The sequence below is a fragment of the Thunnus albacares genome, chromosome 18 (genome assembly GCF_914725855.1).
Source record: "Thunnus albacares chromosome 18, fThuAlb1.1, whole genome shotgun sequence".
Classification (NCBI taxonomy): Eukaryota; Metazoa; Chordata; class Actinopteri; order Scombriformes; family Scombridae; genus Thunnus; species Thunnus albacares.
In genome coordinates, this window is record NC_058123.1 from 4,607,245 (window position 1) to 4,626,172 (window position 18,928).

The following is an 18,928-nucleotide window of genomic DNA, read 5'->3' on the forward strand; positions in this document are numbered from 1 at the left end:
ACCACGCCCCCCTTACTTATACACACACACACACACACACACACACACACACACACACACACACACACACACACACACACACACACACACACACACACACACACACACACACACGGACTTTACTCCTTAGCTGGAGGCTGTTTATTGCGACACCCACACTCCCCACACATCATGTTTGAAGAGGACAGGTGGGGGTATCTGTACTGTTTTAGAGATAGAAAAGTAGAAACTTTAAGCTAAATTAAATTAAAGGATAATTCTGGGAACAAATCTCATGTGCAGAGAACAATGAGTTGACCAACAATGAATTGATCCTGATACTGATATCGGTCTGATACTGACTGTATTGGATATCAGATACCATTATTTTAATAAATAACAATTCAGTAATTGTATATCTATGTGTTTATTTGTTACGTTTTGTTTTTTATAAAGTTAGGAAAGCAATGTTTAAGTCAAGCCTGATGTTGCCTTACAAATCCCAGTCTCTTCCACGCAGTGAGGCTTACAGCTTACCAATTAAACACTGGTGTCGGATCGGTTCTCAAAGTAGGCTGATACCCAAAGCCCGGGTATCAGGATCGAGAATGAAAAAGTCTGATCAGTGAATCCCTACTAACAAGTATTGTGTGTGTATCTAAAGTCTGATATATCTTATTCCTCCACTGCTGCACTGGGCGACATGTTCCTTCATCATGAAGAGTTTGGTCACGTTAGTTTGTTTAGAAACGGCTCCAAAGACTAATAACAGCATCACGTTTTCAGTCTCTGGAGAGTAGTTCTGTGTAAGGCAGACACCACTGAGCATTGAGCTTCACTAACTTGTTGTGGTACGTATCACAACCTCCTGACTTTGTACTGAAGTACAATGAAGTACAACGTGGTGTCTGCCTTACACAGAACTACTCTCTGGAGACTGAAAACACAATACTTGTTAGTAGATTGGTTCATTGTTGGTTGGGCTCCAAACATGACATTTGTTGACAATAAGAAATATATAGAAAATCTTCAATCTCATCCTGTAGTGAAATATGGATTTTTGGGACAGAAAGATTACAGACAACAGTTTTTCATAAAACTTGTTTTATTCTTTAAATACACAAGCTATTCAGAAACTGATTAGGACCCAGATACCAGGTTCACCAAATAAAGCTGGTGCTTATGAATAAATAGATGATTTACACAAAACAACACATCAAAAACAATCATGAAGCATAAAAGTTCTCATTTTTGACATAGTGGAAAGTTGTTTTTAATCATCCGAGAAAGAAAAAAGAATAATAATAATTTAACTCCCAAACTTTTACTGCCCTGATAGAGAATAAAGACTCTACAGGAAAAACATTTTCTAAAACTTAATCATTGTTGATTCAAAGTTCAAATAATGATAAACAATGTGTTGTGTACTTTGTCTGAATCAATCAGCTGACACTATTGCCTGCAGAGTTGAAGCTATTTGCACAAGACTTGACTTCCCCCTGTTAGTTTTATGTTGAGATCAAAACTCAAGAGTTCTTCCTTCAAACTAAGGATGTAACTAACAATTACTTTAATTATCGATTAATTTGATGAATTTTTTCTTCAATTAATGTCAGAAAATAGTAAAATTTGATGTCCTTAAATGTCTTGTTTTGTCCGACCAACCGTCAAAAACTCAAAAACATTCAGTTTACCATCACAGAAGACGAAGAAAACCATAAAATTCTCATGTTAGAGAAGCTTTAACCAGCAAATATTTGGCATTTTTGCTTTGAAAAAAATGACTAAAATGGTTATTTAATAATCAAAATAGTTGCAGATTAATTTTTTGTCAATCAACTAATGAACTAATTGTCTCAACTCTAATTCAAACTGCTAAAAAAAAAAAACTAATCAGAAAATTAGTAAATAAATCAGAAAATCATTTATCCCAGCACCACCAGATATACAGAAACTGTGCTCTCGGTTTATTAAAGGTTCTCTGTGGAGTTTTCTTCAAGTTTCTGTTTACATTCAGTGACCATATCATGTATATCCCAAAAAACATGTTAAAATGCATTTTCCTTCCTCATAAAACATTTGCAAAACTAATTTTTAAAGCTGCAGTAACTGATTTTTGTCCACTTGGGGGCAGCAGAGACAAGACATATCATCATCCTTTAAGTTGATATGTTGAACTTGTTAGCAAACAGTTGCTTATTTCCACATCCAGCAGTTACGTAGCAACATTATCATTCCTGTGGAGTCGTGTTTCTGTCCACCTGGTGAATATAAGGCCAATGTTCACTCTCTTTTAGCTTCTGTTTTTGCTCTCTACCAACTCCTGAGGGAAATATCTGGCTCTTTGGCTGCTAAATGCTCCACTATGTTCACCAGCTAGTCTACAGCTAACTGTGTCTGTTTGCCGTTCGGTGCTGAAAACAACGCTATGAGAGCACTGAGAGTGAACCGAAACAGTAAAGTTGCAGCCGGACAGATAAACAATGAGCTGAAACTCACTATAAAGCTCCGTAAAGCCGAGAGGAGCTGCAGAGTCACTGATAATTCTCTGTAGGTTCATCACTACGAGCCACAACCAACACACTGACAGATCATACATTGATATTATGAAAAAATATTTATAATAGCCACTTTAAAGTATTTTAAATCCTGCATTTTTATATCAGTGTTCGCCTAAAGGCAGTTTTCTTCTTCCCTGCCTTTGTTGGTCCTTTGCAACAAATAAAACAGGCTCCACAGAGCGACCAGTCATCAAAAATTCAGCAAGGTACCTTTAAAGGGAAGGTAGCAATAGCTAAAAATGCATATTAAAGTTACCCTGAGGAGTCTGACCTCTAGAAGCACTATGGAGCAAAGTGGGTCCCCAAAATGCCAGTGACTCCCAACATGCTCCCGCTAATGGTTTCCCACTATTCCAGCAACGCACCAGCAAAGGCAGAGAAGAAGACGCCTTTAATGAGGAAGGAAATACATTGAACACATTTGTTAGACTTCAAGGAGAGTAAAACTGAAAGTAAACATAACTTTACCTTCATTTGTTTACAAGAAAACTCCACAGGGCGCCTTTAAGTGAACGGAAATGCTTTCAAGTAGCCGTGTTTTCCACATACCTGAGGGGTGTTTCATAAAGCAACATTACCCGTTAAGCCAGGTTTACTTCAGTACATCAGGATTAAAGAGGTTTAAATAAGCCTGACTTAAGTTAACAGTGAAACTTATTCATTAGCTTGGCTTGACACGTTGAATCTTACACATTTTGTGCATTAATTTTCAGCAGTTATGATACAAAGACTCACACAGGATTTGAACCCACAATGACCAGATTTCAATCAGAGCGCTGCAACACACTAAGCTAACGGAAAGGTTCAGTGGGATTAAGTTCATCTACTCGTGTCGGAGTCTGAGCTGTGAAAAAGTTCTTTTTCTTTGTTTATTGCAGTGGTTTTGTCCACTTCTGCTGTAATATTTTACCTTCCATATTATGACTAACTAACAGTTCTCAAACCAGACTCATCTTAGTTTGCTCAGATTAGCTCTGGATTGGTTTTATGAAACAGAATCATCTTCAATTCTTCTTCTTCAAAAAAAGACAGACTTTTCATGATAAGCCCTGTTTTTCTGAGACTCCTTCATGAAACACCTCTCAGTCGAAACACTGGATGATATAAACGGATTTTCAGAGGACTAAGATCTCCAACAAAACTAGATCAGTAAATGAGATAATAAACTTTTTGTATTTTCTTGGTTCGGTGTCTTTTCACAACAATCGAACCAAAACGCATCACTAAAAGCCAGGTGAGAACACGTCTCATTGGTCAGATGTGTCTGGGGTGCGAATGAGAACGTAAACACAGGAAGAAGGTCACGTACAACATCCAACCTCCAGCTAGCTCATGGATGTATTATAAGAACTGGATATCAGACCCAAAGATGGCGCCTATTCACTTGGACGAAAATTACTCGCACGGCTCATGAGCCTTTTGAATACTTTTTGGGAGCATTTTTAACCTCTGCAATACCACAAGTGGCCACTGGGAGTGTAGCGATAAAGCACATCTGGCCTACAGGAGCCATTTAGCTCAAACTTGCAGCCTTGTTGTCAGTCAGATGGAGGTTGGATCACGTTCCCAGTTCACAAATGAACCGCTACAAAACTCCACTTCCTCTAAAGGGTCTTTGTGCGGTAGTTTTGGTCCGAGTACGATTGATGTGTTCAGATCTGCTTAAATGAATCGTACCAGCCAGTCTGATTCAAGTCTGAACGACTGAATTTTGGCAGTTGGCCTTTCTTGTTTTTACTAAAAACGTCTTATGTGTGGAAGTAATTCACCTGGCTTAAAATCATCAGCAAGGAAAAACTAAATTAAACAACAATTTTCTGTTTTTTTCTCTTCATCTTTGGAAAAAATAAAAACTTGCATTGAACCAACATAAGTCAACCTTTAATCTGCTGATAACACAGAGCGATTTTTTTCTCCGATATCAAGCCACTAAATGACAGACGTCCCTGCTGATGAGCATAATACTGTACAAGTACTCGACGCAATTAACAAATTCATAACGACATGACTGAATCAGCTGTTCAACTACATGTGGAAGTTTACAAGTCACAAAAACAGCTTCTCCTGCAGTCACCTTCACTTGTTTCGGAGGATGAAACGATAAAGTTTTGATTTATTACTGACAAAATAATAATTATACAACCTGCAAACTATCTGTAATAAAAGTTAAAATGACATGAGGTTGGTTGGCTGGTTTAAATGGTTTAATTGTCTTCAGATTTTTTACATCTTTTAGCTAAACATTCATCTCAAACTAAAGCACTTGATGCATTTACAACTTTATGCATTTTAGGGGTTAAGATATTTTCCACCTTATGACAAAATAATATATTAGATTTGTTTATTTCTGGAATTAATAGGCTAATGTTTTTTTTTTTCCTTTCAGTGCTCAAGGAACTTGCTACACAAACTGCAAAATTAATGTAGCCTACTTCCTATCAAAAATATGAACTCTTAATCAGTTTTGTTAAAACTTTTATACCAATGATTCCAAAAATAACTCTTCAATATTAAAAAAAAAACCAAACAAACAAAAAGAAAATGTTTGATACAATCTCTATGCATACAGTTTATCTTCTGTACATTTGGACAAAGCAGACTGAAAACTGAGACGCAGGGATGAGATGTGAAACACTGCACTTTGCCCCTAAAATTGGAGAAAACGGATACCTGACCTCGGACGACGGGGATTGCACATATCTTACTTCAAAACAGTACATGCTAAACCTGGCTGCATTTTCACAGGGATGGGACCTCTCTGCGCTCTTATGATGTGACTTTAAAAAAGAGAGAGAGTTCGTCAACCACGAGACCTTCCTTTACAGCATTTTTGTAATGAGGAAATTGGCAGTTCTGCTCTCTCGCTTTTAAATTTTCAGGAGATGAGATGAGAAGCTGGTGAGAACAAAAAAAAACCTACATGACACTTAACTGTACACCTACACAGAAAAAATCTCAGAGCTGTTTTCTGTTTTAATGGTTCTAAAGTGCCTTAAAGCTGCTGTGAAGATACATTAAATAAATTAAAAACATGAAACCGCTCTGATGGTTAAATACTTTTGAGAGTAGACTGTTCCTGCTCCGATCAGCACCTGAGAGGACGACTGCTGAGCTCAGGGCATCAAAAACATGTTTGTTTGTTTTTTTTAAAGAAGAGCTCAACATCTTGGAAAAACATGATTATTCACTTTCTAGCTGCGATGTTTGATACCACTCTCATGTCTGTAGGGGAATGAAGGAGCTACAGCCAGGAGACGGTTAGCTTAGCTTAGCATAAAGACTGGAAGCAGCTAGCTAGAAACAGCTAGCATGGCTACGTCTGAAGCTAACAATAAACCTGCCTGCGTCTCTAAAGCTCAATAAATGACAAATTGTGTTTTAAGGAAAAAGCTCAGCACAAAAATTACTGCAAATCCCCAACTTGTTGTTTTTACACTTTGATTTTTGTCTGGATTAAACAAACAAGACTCGCTAATTTATACTTCTTTCAGTCAGCAGACGTTTGGACTAATTGATGAGGCAGCTGTCACCCTGCTTCTCTTCACTGTCAGCAGAAACTCCAGTCTGCTGTTTAGTTCATACACTTCACTGACAAACCTGAGAATAACACTTCATTACATCCAATAATTAGCAGATAAAAGTTAACTTTCACTTCCTCCATATGAACGCTCTCCTTTTTCTTGCTCGACAAGGTACATGCTCTCCATTTTCTCTCTTTCTCTCACCTTCACTTTTATCAGCGAGTTGGTTAAACGACATTTAAACGTTTGTATCATTGAATTTCTTTCCGTTCCTGGTAGCGACACCAGGTCATAAAAGCCGGGCAGCGTCCGACCCATACAGATAGACCCCTGATGAGGGTTTACAGCGCACATCACTGGGTTTAATCAGTACAAAAACCAAACAGTAAAGACAAAAAGTTGTGATTATACAGTGACTTTTGTTCTGTGTTATTTCCTTAAAACACATTTTTTTGATTGGTGAGCTTTAGAGTTGCAGGCAGGTGGATTTTGTTACCTTTTGACAGAGCCAGGCTAGCCGTTTCCCCCTGCTTCCTGTCTTTGTGCTAAGCTAAGCTAAGCTAACCGTCTCCTGGCTGGAGCTTCATATTCAACCCACAGATGAGAAGATTGATGTCAGTCTCATATCTAACACTTGGTAAAGAAAACGAATAAGCACATTTCCCCAAAAATGTCAAACTACTCCTTAAAAAGTTTTCAAAAAGCCTGTACACAATTCATAAATCTTCAGAGTGAAAATAAAAAGGTGTGAAATGATATTCGATGTGATGTTAAGATCTCATCACCTGTGCAAAAATCTGACAATTTAACTGAGACTGAAATATTGAAGAAGACTTAAAACATTAAAAGAAAAAAAAAATCATTGGTATTTGAGCTGAAGCTGGAGAGCAGCTGCTCCTTCAAACAGTAAAAGATGTTTTAAACAATGAAAATATAGCAGATGCATCCTGGCAAAAATAACAATGACAGCAAAAAGTTTTGCTTGAAGTTTTAAATTAAATTAACGTTTCATCCAGGACAGGATGTTAACTTCGACCCTCATAATGACTGAAACTCCAAAATTTACTTAGCAAAATGATTTGTGTATGAAGAGGAAGCTCTGAATGGATGATTACGTCTCTTAGTGGCGAAACGAACCTGTCGGCCACATTTATCCTCATGTAGCGAGCAGCTTTAACCATGACTGATCCAAACACACACACACATCAGGCCTCATGCAACAACTCGTATTAACAGATAACTGAAGAGAATCTGTCGCCTTCACTTATTTTCTCTTTGGTAGAAACAAAATTCACAAGTGGTCCAGACGTGTTTGCACTTTAAATGTTACTGAAATCGATTGAAATAAACTTTGGCAGTTCATTAGAGTTCTGCAGTTGTTCCTTCAGCTTCCTCAGGGTCTTTCTGTCCATACAAGCATCTCTCATCTCATCTGTTTAATACTCTCTCATCCGTCTCCATAACTGTCTCGTCCCTTTTTACGACCTTTCATCTAAATCACGTAGCTCTTTGCTTTAGCGAGACATTTGTTTTTTGCATTTTACTTCATTTCAGATCATTCCTTCTTTATTTTCTGTCTTGTTTATGTTGTTGGCAGCTGTCGGCAGCTCTTTTTGCTAATTAAATCTGTAGCAATGTGGGCATCAATTATACTAATGATCAAATCTCACAAACGGCTGACATTCATCACAATGAAATGAGCCATTTACGCCAAGAGTTGGTGAATCAGATTTGGATCACTCGTTCGAGCAAACCTCACAGAGCTAAAGTTAAGGAGAAGAATATAAAAATGTTCTCGCATGAGGCCCGATGTTGCAGTCTCATCAAAAACCAGCGTGTGAAATGAGAGCATAGTACCTTGAGAGGAAATGAGATGATGATGATCTTTTCATCCCTGCGGTGTTTTAAAAACAGGCCAGCTACGTATGCGAAGCGGCTATATAGTAGCACCTGATCATATATGCATCACACCTCTGAAAGTCCTGAATACTGCGGTCAGTTATGTCCCCCGCCCCCCAATTTCACACCATTTTTCATTCAATACGCCCGTGTTGAAAGATAATAAATACACCCAAATGAGAGACATTTCGATAAAGAGTGTCTGTGGGGAGACATTCATCGAGGTGCGTCCGAGCTGACGGGAGGCCAGCGGGGAGCCTGGAAGGCAGAGCAGAAGAAAGAAAGAACGGTTTGAATAGTTTGGTTGTATTTGGTCGTGTTGTCGTATTCCTTGTTTAGTGTTTGGCTTCTTGTATTAAAGCAGCTTTGGTGAGCACAAAACGCACAAACATACAATGGTTCCAACATCGCATCAGTTTATATCCTTCCGAAATCCAACAAAAAAAAAGGTTACGACATTCCCTCCCCGGAGTGGGAATGTTTTACCGGCAGCTACTTGTCCTCTCTGATTGGCTGCGTGTCCACCTGTGCACAATTAGCTGCTGCATTAGCACATCCCGCTACAACCGACAGCTTCTCCTTCTGTGCTCGACCACCTTTTATTTTTTTTGTTAAGTGGATTTTTTTTCTCTCTCTCTCTCTCTCTCTTCATAGTTTGAGTGTGTCATGGTACTGCGTGTGCATTAGATGGTGTTTGTGATGTAGAAGATGAACTCCATGTCCATGGCAGTCTGTGGGACGCTAGCGCTACCTCCGTGGATGACGGGGATCAGAGCGCCGTCCAGCTCGTTCATGTAGCGCTGAGGGAGGAGCCTGCCTCCGGAACCAGCCTGGTACTCCACCTGAGAGCAAACACACACACACACACACACACACAAATATATCTTTAATCACCAGAGCGTTTTCTACATCACCTGTTACAGCCATGTGAACTTAAGGGGGACACATCATCTATATTTATATTCTGAGGCTCTACTGGAATATCTTTGCATGATTTACAGTTAAAAACTCCTTATTTATCTCATACTGGCCCTTTATGCAGCTCCTCAGTTCAGCCTCTGTCTGAAACAGGCCGTTTTAGCTCCTGTCTCTTTAAGGCCACTGGAAAGGCAAATCCATGATTGGCTATTAATTATGTAATTTGGGATCTAATGTGCATATAGTAAACACCTAAAAAGTAGTTAGGAGGTTAGCAGTTAGGCGGGGCAAAGCAAGGGAATTTATTGTGTAATAAATACCCGCCCAATCATATTTAGGTGAAAGATGACTGACGTGGCTATCCGGCCAAGCTGACTTCACAACGCTTACTCTTGTCTCCCGCATGAGAAAACAATGCAGTGCACTTTTCTTTGCTTTTAGCTGGATTGAGAATTCAAATTAGCCTGACATGGGATGAAAGTTACTGTGTTAAGCTAACTAGCAGACTTGGATACACCATCCAAATCTTTATTAATCACGGAGGGGATAAGTAGCTCAAATGTAGTATAGCAATGCTAATGCTAACCGTTTCATGTAAGTGAATGAAAGATGCTAAAACACTTAGCTTCGTAGTCTGGAAGGTATAGTTCAATAAAAACATATGTGTGGTCTACCCTAGTCTGCTAGTTAGCCAATTAGTCAAGATAACTAGTAGACCACTGGGGCCACATTTCCAGAGACTTTAAGGCCCCGCCCTCCCAATGAGCCCACTCTGTTCTGATTGGCCAGCTTCAGGAAGCTTCCTCCAACTCCAGAGGCTACGTAAACAAACTATAGTAGCAGGATTTCACTTCTTTTTCTCCTTCTTTACTCCAAATGTCAACTTCTCAAATACTTTAATACACGTTGGAGCCTGAATCTGATCTGAAATATGAGAGTGGACAACGTGAACAACACATGGATGGAACAACCTTAGCAACAACCTTAGCAACAAAGGCTACGGCCTACATTATAACTATAAGAATAACAGAAAATCACAAAAACCATAACATGTCCCCCTTCAACTACAGAATGATCATCATCATCATCATTATTACCATGTCGGCCTGTGTGGAGATGCGAAGGGAGAGCGAGTTGATGCCGCTGCAGGTGAGAACGGCGAGATGAGGCGTCAGAGCGCTGCACGCGGCCAAAGCGATCTCCTTCTGAAACACGCTGCAGGACTGCAGCACCGACGCCAGGCTGCAGTCTGGAGTCTTCAGCTGGTAGAACACCTGGAGGGATGTTCAGGTTAGATCACACACACACACCTGGACTGTCAACACATTTACGGTAAAGCCTCGTCATGCGTGTTCACTGAAATCTGACACGTATTCTAGCCAGACGGGTGTAAATAACTCACCTCAGTGCACTGGATGGTGCGTCCGTCCACCTCAAACTCGGCGTCCTGCTGCATCCTCACACTGCGGACTCCGTCCAGAGGTTTCCCATCAACCGCGCTACTTATGCTGCAGAAAAATCACATTGCAGATAAACTGACCACTTGTGTGTTTGAGTGAAAAAACGTGGCTCATAAAAATAATCAAATTGCGAGCGACACGAACAACAAATCCATTCATTCCCTTCAGAGCTCGGTGACCAGGGAAACTCCAGCGATGTATGTGCAGTCAATACAGGTTTTGTCTTTAAAAAAATCTGACCATGATTGAATTTTCGACCGCTACAAACTACAGTATTAACAAATCTGCGGTTTCCCGACAACACAAACACTCATTCATTCATTTGTGAACGAAAACTGGACCTGACGCAGTTCAGCAAAATCAGTCTCAGCTCTTCTGTTTTTTATTTGAACTTTAAAGGGTATGGTCACTTTGTTACGTCCGTCTCAAAACACTAATTAAGTGTAGAGCTGCAACTGATGATGACTGTCATTATTGATTAATCTGGTGAGCACTTTCTTGATTGATTTTTTAGTCAATAAAATGTCAGGAAACAGTGAAAAATGCCAGTTAGAATTTCTGACAGCCAAACGTGATGCATTGACATAAATGTATATGACAAAGAAGAGCATGAAATCATCACATTTGAGAAACTAGAAACAGAGAATGTTTGGCATTTTTGTATGAAAGTAAAACTATTAATCCACAATGAAAATAATTGCTGATTAGTTGTAGCTCTAGTCAGGAGCCCATATGGCCACTGAATCAGGTTTTTCTTGCTGTAATCATTCCTCATGTTCATACAGGCCATTAAAAGATCTTCCTGATGAAGTTTCAGTGTAAAAGATGGCGACGAAATCTACAGTCGTCCTTTGTTTTACTCCTCCGATGCAGCTCACAGTAAAGAAACACAGTGCAGGGAAACCAGAAGAGTGAATTTTGTACAACAAAGACTGTAACTTTAGATGAGATCCACTTGATCCGACTAACTCTGTTAAAGCCTCAAATTAGCTTCGAATAAACGTTTGAATACATTCTTGCATGTGAGGACTGGATTTTGTCCCTCATCACTTACACTGGAAACCTGTTAGAAGGAGATTCTCTTAATAGTGTGAATAGTATGAACAGGAAGAACGATGACAGCGAGCAAAAAACGTCAATGTACATACAGATCCAGCATCTGAATATTGATTGACAAACATATCTTTTAATTTCCAAGACTACAGGAATGAACATCTCAGAAATTATGCTCAGAGAAAAGTTGGATCAAACATTACGGTTGACAGCAAACTTTTCAATTAATGCAACTAACAATTATAATTAACCTTTTAGTCAATAAAATGTCAAGACGTAATTAAAAACTGTCCTTTAATTTCCCGGAAGCCATAAAAACATCTCCAAATATCTTGTTGTGTCGACCAACAATCTTTGGTGTTTTTTTGCTCAACTAATCGATTAATTGACCTTATTAGCTACTTCTCTGTAGCTACATAAACTCAAAAACAATAAAGTAGTAGAAACGTGTTATTACTTGTGGAAACTCTGCAGCACAAAGAGTTTCTCTCTGTATGAACAGCTGATTAGAGAGAGATTACGGCCTGATAGAAGTGCAGCGGTGAACAGGTTTCACAACGGTGTGTAAACAGCTCTGTGTTTGGATGTGTGAACTGGGTGAGGTGCCGTTACCCTGTGTTGACAGGCGAACTCCAGTTGACCCAGCGGACGGTGACGTTCTCTCTGACCTCCCCTCCGTCATTCCTGCCGCAGGGTATGTGGAAGTCTGTCTGCTCCCTCAGCGCGGTGCGCAGGGACTCCATGGTCTCCGGAGGGATTTGCACCATTAACCCGTCTGACGCACAAAGACAAGATTCCAGTTAGGCTGGTCCAACAACAAACATTTTACAATATGAGGCAAACTATCATGTTTTATCTTAAAGGACGGGTTCACAGTTTGTCATAAAACAATAGTCAGGTGCCCATGTGACATACTCCCCCCCCTGCTGGATGGGATATGTACAGCCTTATTACTGACCCTTTGTTGGTGCTCTCTCCCGTTAGGTTTAGTTATGTGGATTTAGGTTAGAGAGGAGAGCCCAGATCCTATGGCCCGTTGTGAGCTGGTCTGGGTGTCTCCTCTTCTTTTTGTTCTTTTTGGCCAGCTCACCAGCTTCTGTTATTTGGTTGTTGTTGTTTTCGTTAATAAATTTGTTTAATTATTGTGGTAAATCCTGACTCTCAATTACATCGGGGCCCTTCTGTGGGCGAGCTGGTTTAGAGGGCCATTACATAATTTTGGGGGCTCGTCCAGGGCAGTAACAGCCCAAATGAACACTGAAGCTGTTTTTTTACTTTTATCTTTCTTCTTTTCTACAATGTAAGTGATTGGGGGCAAAACCACAGTCCTCCTTCTGTGCAATAATGTATTAAAAGTGTATTTGAAGCCAATATGAGGCTTCAGTCATGCAAACTAGTCAAATCAGGTGGATATCTTTCAAAGTTAGTCATTTTAGTTCCAATTTCCTTCTTTAAAAAGAGATAAAAAGAGGAAATTTGATGCTAAAAACTGGAAAACATCCACTTTACTGGACTAACTCAGACAGCTGAAGCTTCATATTATCTTCAGACAAACCTTTAAATACATTTTTGCACAAACCGAGGACTGTGGATTTTGGCTCCCATCCCTTACATTGTGAGCGTGTTTGGAGGGTTTTTTTTTTTTTTTTTATTAATGGTCATTATGAACAGAAGGAATGCTTACAGCGAGCAAAACCTCTTTCAATGTTTATATGGGAACCTGACTGTTGTTTTAAGACCTATCCTTTAACTCACAGACTCGATCAGATGGAATAAGAGTCAACAAATCAGTCACATCACCTTCAACAATGCTGGATTTGGCAATAAAGCCTGAGGAGGCTTTCAGTGCTCCATTGAACACCACAAAACTGGCTCCAGTCACTGTAACAACACACACATCACCACAGAATAAACTATTTATATAAAACAGAGTCAAGAGACAACAATAACTATTACATAATTTAAATATTTATGATTTTATTTTGCCTACTCATCCCTATCTTCTTTATTCTGACACAAACGTTACTGATGTCTCTCACCTGTGCGGGTCTTTCCAGGCATGCTGTTGGCCTGCGTCTGATAGTTTCCGTCCTCATTCTGGAAACACACCAGGTGAGAGTCGGCCTCAGTGCTGAAACTCGCTCCAATACTGATGACGTGCTCGTTGGATGAATTTACCACCTTCTGCATCTGTAAAACACCAGAAGGCACGTTGTCCTCAATCAACCTGGAGCCAGTATCACCACGTTAGCAACATGAGATCCTTTTACCAGTTCACTATAAGTAAAAACAAACACCATACTTGTGTGTGGCTCCCTGTTCGTTTTAGAATTGATTTTAAGATTTTACTGATCACTTTTAAAGCACGTCTGGGTCCAAGCTACATAACAGATATGTTGACCCCGTATGCCTGCGGCCTTAGATCCTCAGCTGGGGCCCTTCTGGCTGTTCCAAAGTCAAGGCTTCAAACTAAAGGTGACCGTGCTTTTGCCATGAGGGCCCCTCGGCTTTGGAACGACCTGCCTAACGAGATAAGGCTCCGCAGAATCAGTAACGTCTTTTAAATCACTTCTAAAAACCCATTTCTACAGACTTGCTTTTCTGTGATGTTGTCTTTCTATCGTCTTATTGCTTTCTGTGTCATGTGTCTTTGCTTTTGTATTGTACTGCCTTTGCTTTGTCTGTCAAATCGCTTTGTAAACTCTGTTTTTAAAAAGGTGCTACATAAATAAAGATATTATTGTGAATCATGCTTGCACTAATCCAGTAAGCTTCATATCACAGATTCCCAAAACTTCAACACTTCAGTCACAGATCTGCTCATGAAATATGTGACAGGAAGACTGTTGAAAATAAGAAGTGACTGGATTGTAGAAAGTCTTTTCAGCAGCCTATAAGCTGGGAAAAAATGACATCACGCAGCCGTAAATTAACAAGAAATGTTATTTATTCAGACAGAAAAAGTCAATATAAACCATGTAAAATCTGCTCAGTTCCACCTCGCTCTCTCAGACTAAGTCTGCTAGAAATCTGCTGCATCTCTCACCGCTTCACACTATATAAACATCAGGCCTCATCTGACTGACCACGTCTCTTGTCTTGACTGCTGTAAAGTGCTTCCTGCAGGGCCGCCAGCATGAACAGTGAAACCTCTGCAAATGGTCAAAAATGCAGCAGCACGTCTGCTCTTCAACCTGCCAAAAACTGCTCCTGTCATTCCACTTTTCATTAGTCTCCACTGGCTCCCTGTTGCTGCTCACATCAAGGTAAAGTCACAGAAAGCCTACAGAAAGGCCACTAGCACAGCACCTAGATACCTTGTTTCCTTCAATCTGCCCTAGACAACTAGTCCTACCATCACAGTGAGGCAGGAAATCTCAACCCCTGATTCAGTCAGCAGAATGTTAGATGTAGAAATGAGACTTTCATTTTAATCACTAGTATTGCTGCAGTATATTTTCTGACCACCAGTGGGCGCACTGGACTCAACACTGCAGGGCAGCACTCCAGTCTAAAAACAAACAGACTTTCTGTTACAACTTTAATGACTGGATCCGTGACTGACATGTGGGCGTTCCTGGAGACATCCATACAGGTCTTTGGTACAAATGCAACAGTTTTCAAGCAGCAATCATTTATGATGTAAAACAGGCTCCTGCGCTGCACTGCTGTGTGTACTGGGGTTTTTTTTTGTTTACTGTAAAGCTCTTTTACCTCATTGAAGCTACTTTTGGGAATGTCGATGTAGCTGTGGCCCATCTCCATGTGGATCCTCAGGCCCTCCACGACCGCCAGACTGTACTGGTAGTTCCTCAGGTCCTGTGGGTTTAGACAGCTTAGAAGTTATGAATCATGTCTGCAAAATATTTATAATTTAAAAACATTTTACATGTTTGTGTATAAAAGGGTGCCACAAAGGCCGACAATGTGCATCTGCTATCGTGACTGTTGGTATTTAAAAAGTTTTGGAGTTGAAATGTTAAAAAAGCAAAAGGGACTCAAAACTGATCCCTGAGGCGAACCAAAGGAAATGTCACACCACTCGAGATGAGCTTTCATCCAAAACCACAACCGCTCTCTTCCTGTTAGGTAAGAGTCGAGCCAGCTGACACACTGCCCGAGGCCAACATGTTTATCTTATTTTAGGAGTATCGTGTGATCAACTAACTGCGTCAGATATTCGCAGATCGAGCTGCACCGGAGTGGAAGCTTCATTCTGGTCTCAGTGGGCAACTAACGTCTGTCTGAAAGCTGCTGTGGATCCAAACTTAAAAATATCTGAGTGTTTACAGTCTTAATTAAGAAAAGAAGCTTCAGCAATGATCTACAATTACCGAGTGATGATCTAAATTAATTTTCTTCGACTAGACTTTACCAAAACAGTGTTCAGTGCAACTGGGAAATAACCTCATTGTAGAGAGTGATTAACAGTAGACGGGAGCTCCTCAGCTACTTAATTACAAATTATGTAAAAATGTGGTGTCAGTGAGATTAAGAGCACAGAGCTTCAGTTCTGCACCTGAATGATGACAACACAGATGTGTGCTTGTGTTATGATACTTACAGCCAGTAAATTCATAATGGTGTGTCCCGTCTCTCGATACACAGAGTCCCGAAAACGGACACTAACCAATGTAGTGGGATACACTGAAAAAGAGAAAAGAGGGAAATTAAGTTTGTTATTACTATAATTTATTATTTATCTGTCTTTATCTGCAAAGTATAAAAATCTATGTTTGTTTTAAAGGCGTAGTCCATAAAATAAAAGTATCATAAAATTATTTTATTTTTGCATTGAGGGATAATTTTGGTCAAAATAGTTTTTAGGGCTGCAACAATTATTTTAACTTATTTTCTTTATCTACCAATATTTTCTCAATTAATCTGTTTAATAATTTCTATATGTATCTGTATGTCCATAAAATGTCAGAAAATACCAAAAAAAATCACATTTTTTTACAATCACAATTTCCTGCAGCCCCATGTGACATCTTTAAATAATTTGTTTTGTCTAAACAAAGACTCCAAAATGCAAAGAAATACAATTTACTATCACACAAGATGAAGAAAAGCAGCAAATCTTCAAAATTGAAAATATAGAACAAGAGAATTTTGCATTTTTGTTTGTAAAATAACAATGAACTGACGACCAAAATAATTGCAGATTAACCGATTAATTGTCTCAGTTCTAATAATTTTTGCAAAAACAGATAGCAAAAATGTGTGTAACAGTGTTAAATGCCTGTTGAACTGATGTGAACTCAACATGAAACTGTGCGAGTGTTTGAAGACAAAAACAACAACAATAAACCACGGAGGGCCACACACACACACCGCTGTATTCAGCTCCGAGCCGTAGGAGCAGTCTGAGTGGAAAGACTTTGGCCCAGGGCACTTCCAGTTTCTGGATAAGCAGGCCGAACAGGAAGGGCTGCGAGGGGAGAGTGAGGCCTTCTAGAGGCTGACAGGTGGGAGAGAAGAACAGCACCCCGGCGTGATCCTTACTGCCCAGGAAACTGCTGGTGAACGTCACATTATCCAGCTCCTCCAAAAACTTGCCTGTAACAGAAGATAATGAGTCTGCAGCCGATGTTTTTTCCAGGGTACAAAAACTGTATTTCAGATTCTAAAAGCCAACAAAGGTCATGTACGTGCTGTCTACCTTTTTGGGCGTCTTGGTAAATGTTGAGATAGAGCGTGAAGAGGTCTCTTGGCAGAGTTTTTTCTTCGGGCAAACACTCCACCAGAAACACCAGTTCTCTCTGTCCCAGAGCCTGAAGCCCGTTAGAGCCAAAACACCAGCACTGCCGACTGGAGTCTGACGATTCAAACAAACACAGTTAACAGGGTCTAGATCTGTGGGAGGACATCTAAAGACATCCATGGTCCTCATCATTATCTGATACATGCAGTACGTGTGTGAAAAGCATCCAAATATAATCCAAGATATGAGGATTAAAGATGTATTTTACTCACATGTGACCAGTTTGACGTTGACCAGCAGGTTGGCGTTCAGGACGAACGTCAAAGGACGAGGTCCTCCTTCCTCTAATAAGTGCAGGATCTGACACGGGGCGGGACTTTCCTCAACTAAAACATCTAAAAGAAACACAGCAGAGCATGTTGAGCTTCATGCATACAATGCAAAGTGATGCCTTGAAGGATAAAGCTGAAGATTTTCTATATCTTTATTATTGTTTGGATCCAAACCAACAATGAACTGGTTTAACAAGTACTGTGTGTGTCTCAAAGCCTGATATATCTTATTCCTCTGTGCCATAGACCTCCGTTGTTGTCCTAAAACTATTAAAAACACATCAAGGAGCCTCACTGCTGCACTGGGTGACATGTTCCTTCACCATAAAGACAATGGTTGTGGTAGTTACAGTTGAATGGTACATAAAGAGGTGAATGCCTGAAAGGGGCTATAAATGGATTGAAAGTATGCAAACACACTGAAATAAACACTCACCTCCAGCTTCATCTTCTCCGGTGGTGATGAGCAGAGGAGGGAGCTCATCCTCGTTATCCGGCAGCAGACTGGGAATCCTCTTCACTGAAGAACCGATTCCAGAGAGCAGGGCGTAGTCCCAGGGTCCGGACACCGGAGGCCGAACCACCTCTACCACCCCGGAAGCCTCGGGGCTCAACGAGTTACCGACTCCGACCTCTGACCCCGCTGAGCCAGGCTGAAATGAGACGGTCGATTACTGTGGTACCATTCCCATTATACTAAAATGAATTCAGTCATTTTTACTGGTCACAAAACGTCAATATGAGGCAGAGAAATTGTCTACACACACATTGTATCCACTGAGAATAATTTCTCAGAGCAACTCTTGTGGCTTTTGATAAAAACGTCCTGAAAACTAAGCATGTGTTGCTTCCCTGTAGCTAGGCTGTGTGGATGATGTATCCTCGTCTTACTGTTGTTTGGTCTGGTGCGACGCCAAATTCCTGTGAGCTCCTGCGGCTCGTCACCGACAGCTTGGTTGTGTCTGCCACTTCTCCGTTGGGCAGGATGCCATCAGCGAACCACACGCGCTTCTGTTCACGAGGACAACCTGATGATACGAGGATAACGGAAGTCTTTTCAAGGACGCCGCTCAGGAAAAAAAAAACAAACTATAGCAGCAAACTATAAACGGTGTACAAGTATACAAGAGGAATCATACTGTCGTTGCTTGGCTGTTTGAGAACGGACACGGGAACCATGACGGTAGGCGGAGGAGAGTTGAGAGTACCGGCGGCACGGGCCTGCTGCAAAGGGGGGATGGTGCTGCAGTACTCAGATGGGACGTTGGGGTTCGGGCTGGGACCCGTTGGACTCATCATCCGCTCCAGGGCCTGGGCTACATGGAGAAGAAAAGTCAAAGAGGTGCGTTTATTTTCGCACAAATTTCACATCAGATTTTACTCAAAAAGCTTGTTTCTCCTTCACCATGTCTTGTATGACCACTGCTGCTGCCACTACCCTTAACCCTCTGGACGCTATCTACCACAGAGCCGTTTGATTCATCAGATTTGAGTTTGCTGT

General features: G+C 40.5%; 1 protein-coding gene across 3 annotated transcripts in view; it reads right to left on the reverse strand.

Moving 5' to 3' along the window:
- Window positions 1-4,726: 4,726 nt before the first annotated feature.
- zfyve16 (zinc finger, FYVE domain containing 16) overlaps window positions 4,727-18,928 on the reverse strand; it is a 28,559-nt gene continuing 14,357 nt past the window's right edge. For all 3 annotated transcript variants that reach the window (XM_044333467.1, XM_044333466.1, XM_044333468.1), the window contains exons 6-19: window positions 18,567-18,743; window positions 18,319-18,455; window positions 17,864-18,080; window positions 17,368-17,490; window positions 17,054-17,209; window positions 16,726-16,950; window positions 15,956-16,038; window positions 15,106-15,210; window positions 13,431-13,581; window positions 13,192-13,272; window positions 12,004-12,166; window positions 10,281-10,386; window positions 9,976-10,152; window positions 4,727-8,802 (exon numbers count right to left, since the gene is read on the reverse strand). In XM_044333467.1, the coding sequence (XP_044189402.1) occupies window positions 8,644-8,802; window positions 9,976-10,152; window positions 10,281-10,386; window positions 12,004-12,166; window positions 13,192-13,272; window positions 13,431-13,581; window positions 15,106-15,210; window positions 15,956-16,038; window positions 16,726-16,950; window positions 17,054-17,209; window positions 17,368-17,490; window positions 17,864-18,080; window positions 18,319-18,455; window positions 18,567-18,743 (2,060 nt within the window). In that variant the 3' untranslated portion in view covers window positions 4,727-8,643. The remainder of the gene's footprint in view (window positions 8,803-9,975; window positions 10,153-10,280; window positions 10,387-12,003; window positions 12,167-13,191; window positions 13,273-13,430; window positions 13,582-15,105; window positions 15,211-15,955; window positions 16,039-16,725; window positions 16,951-17,053; window positions 17,210-17,367; window positions 17,491-17,863; window positions 18,081-18,318; window positions 18,456-18,566; window positions 18,744-18,928) is intronic.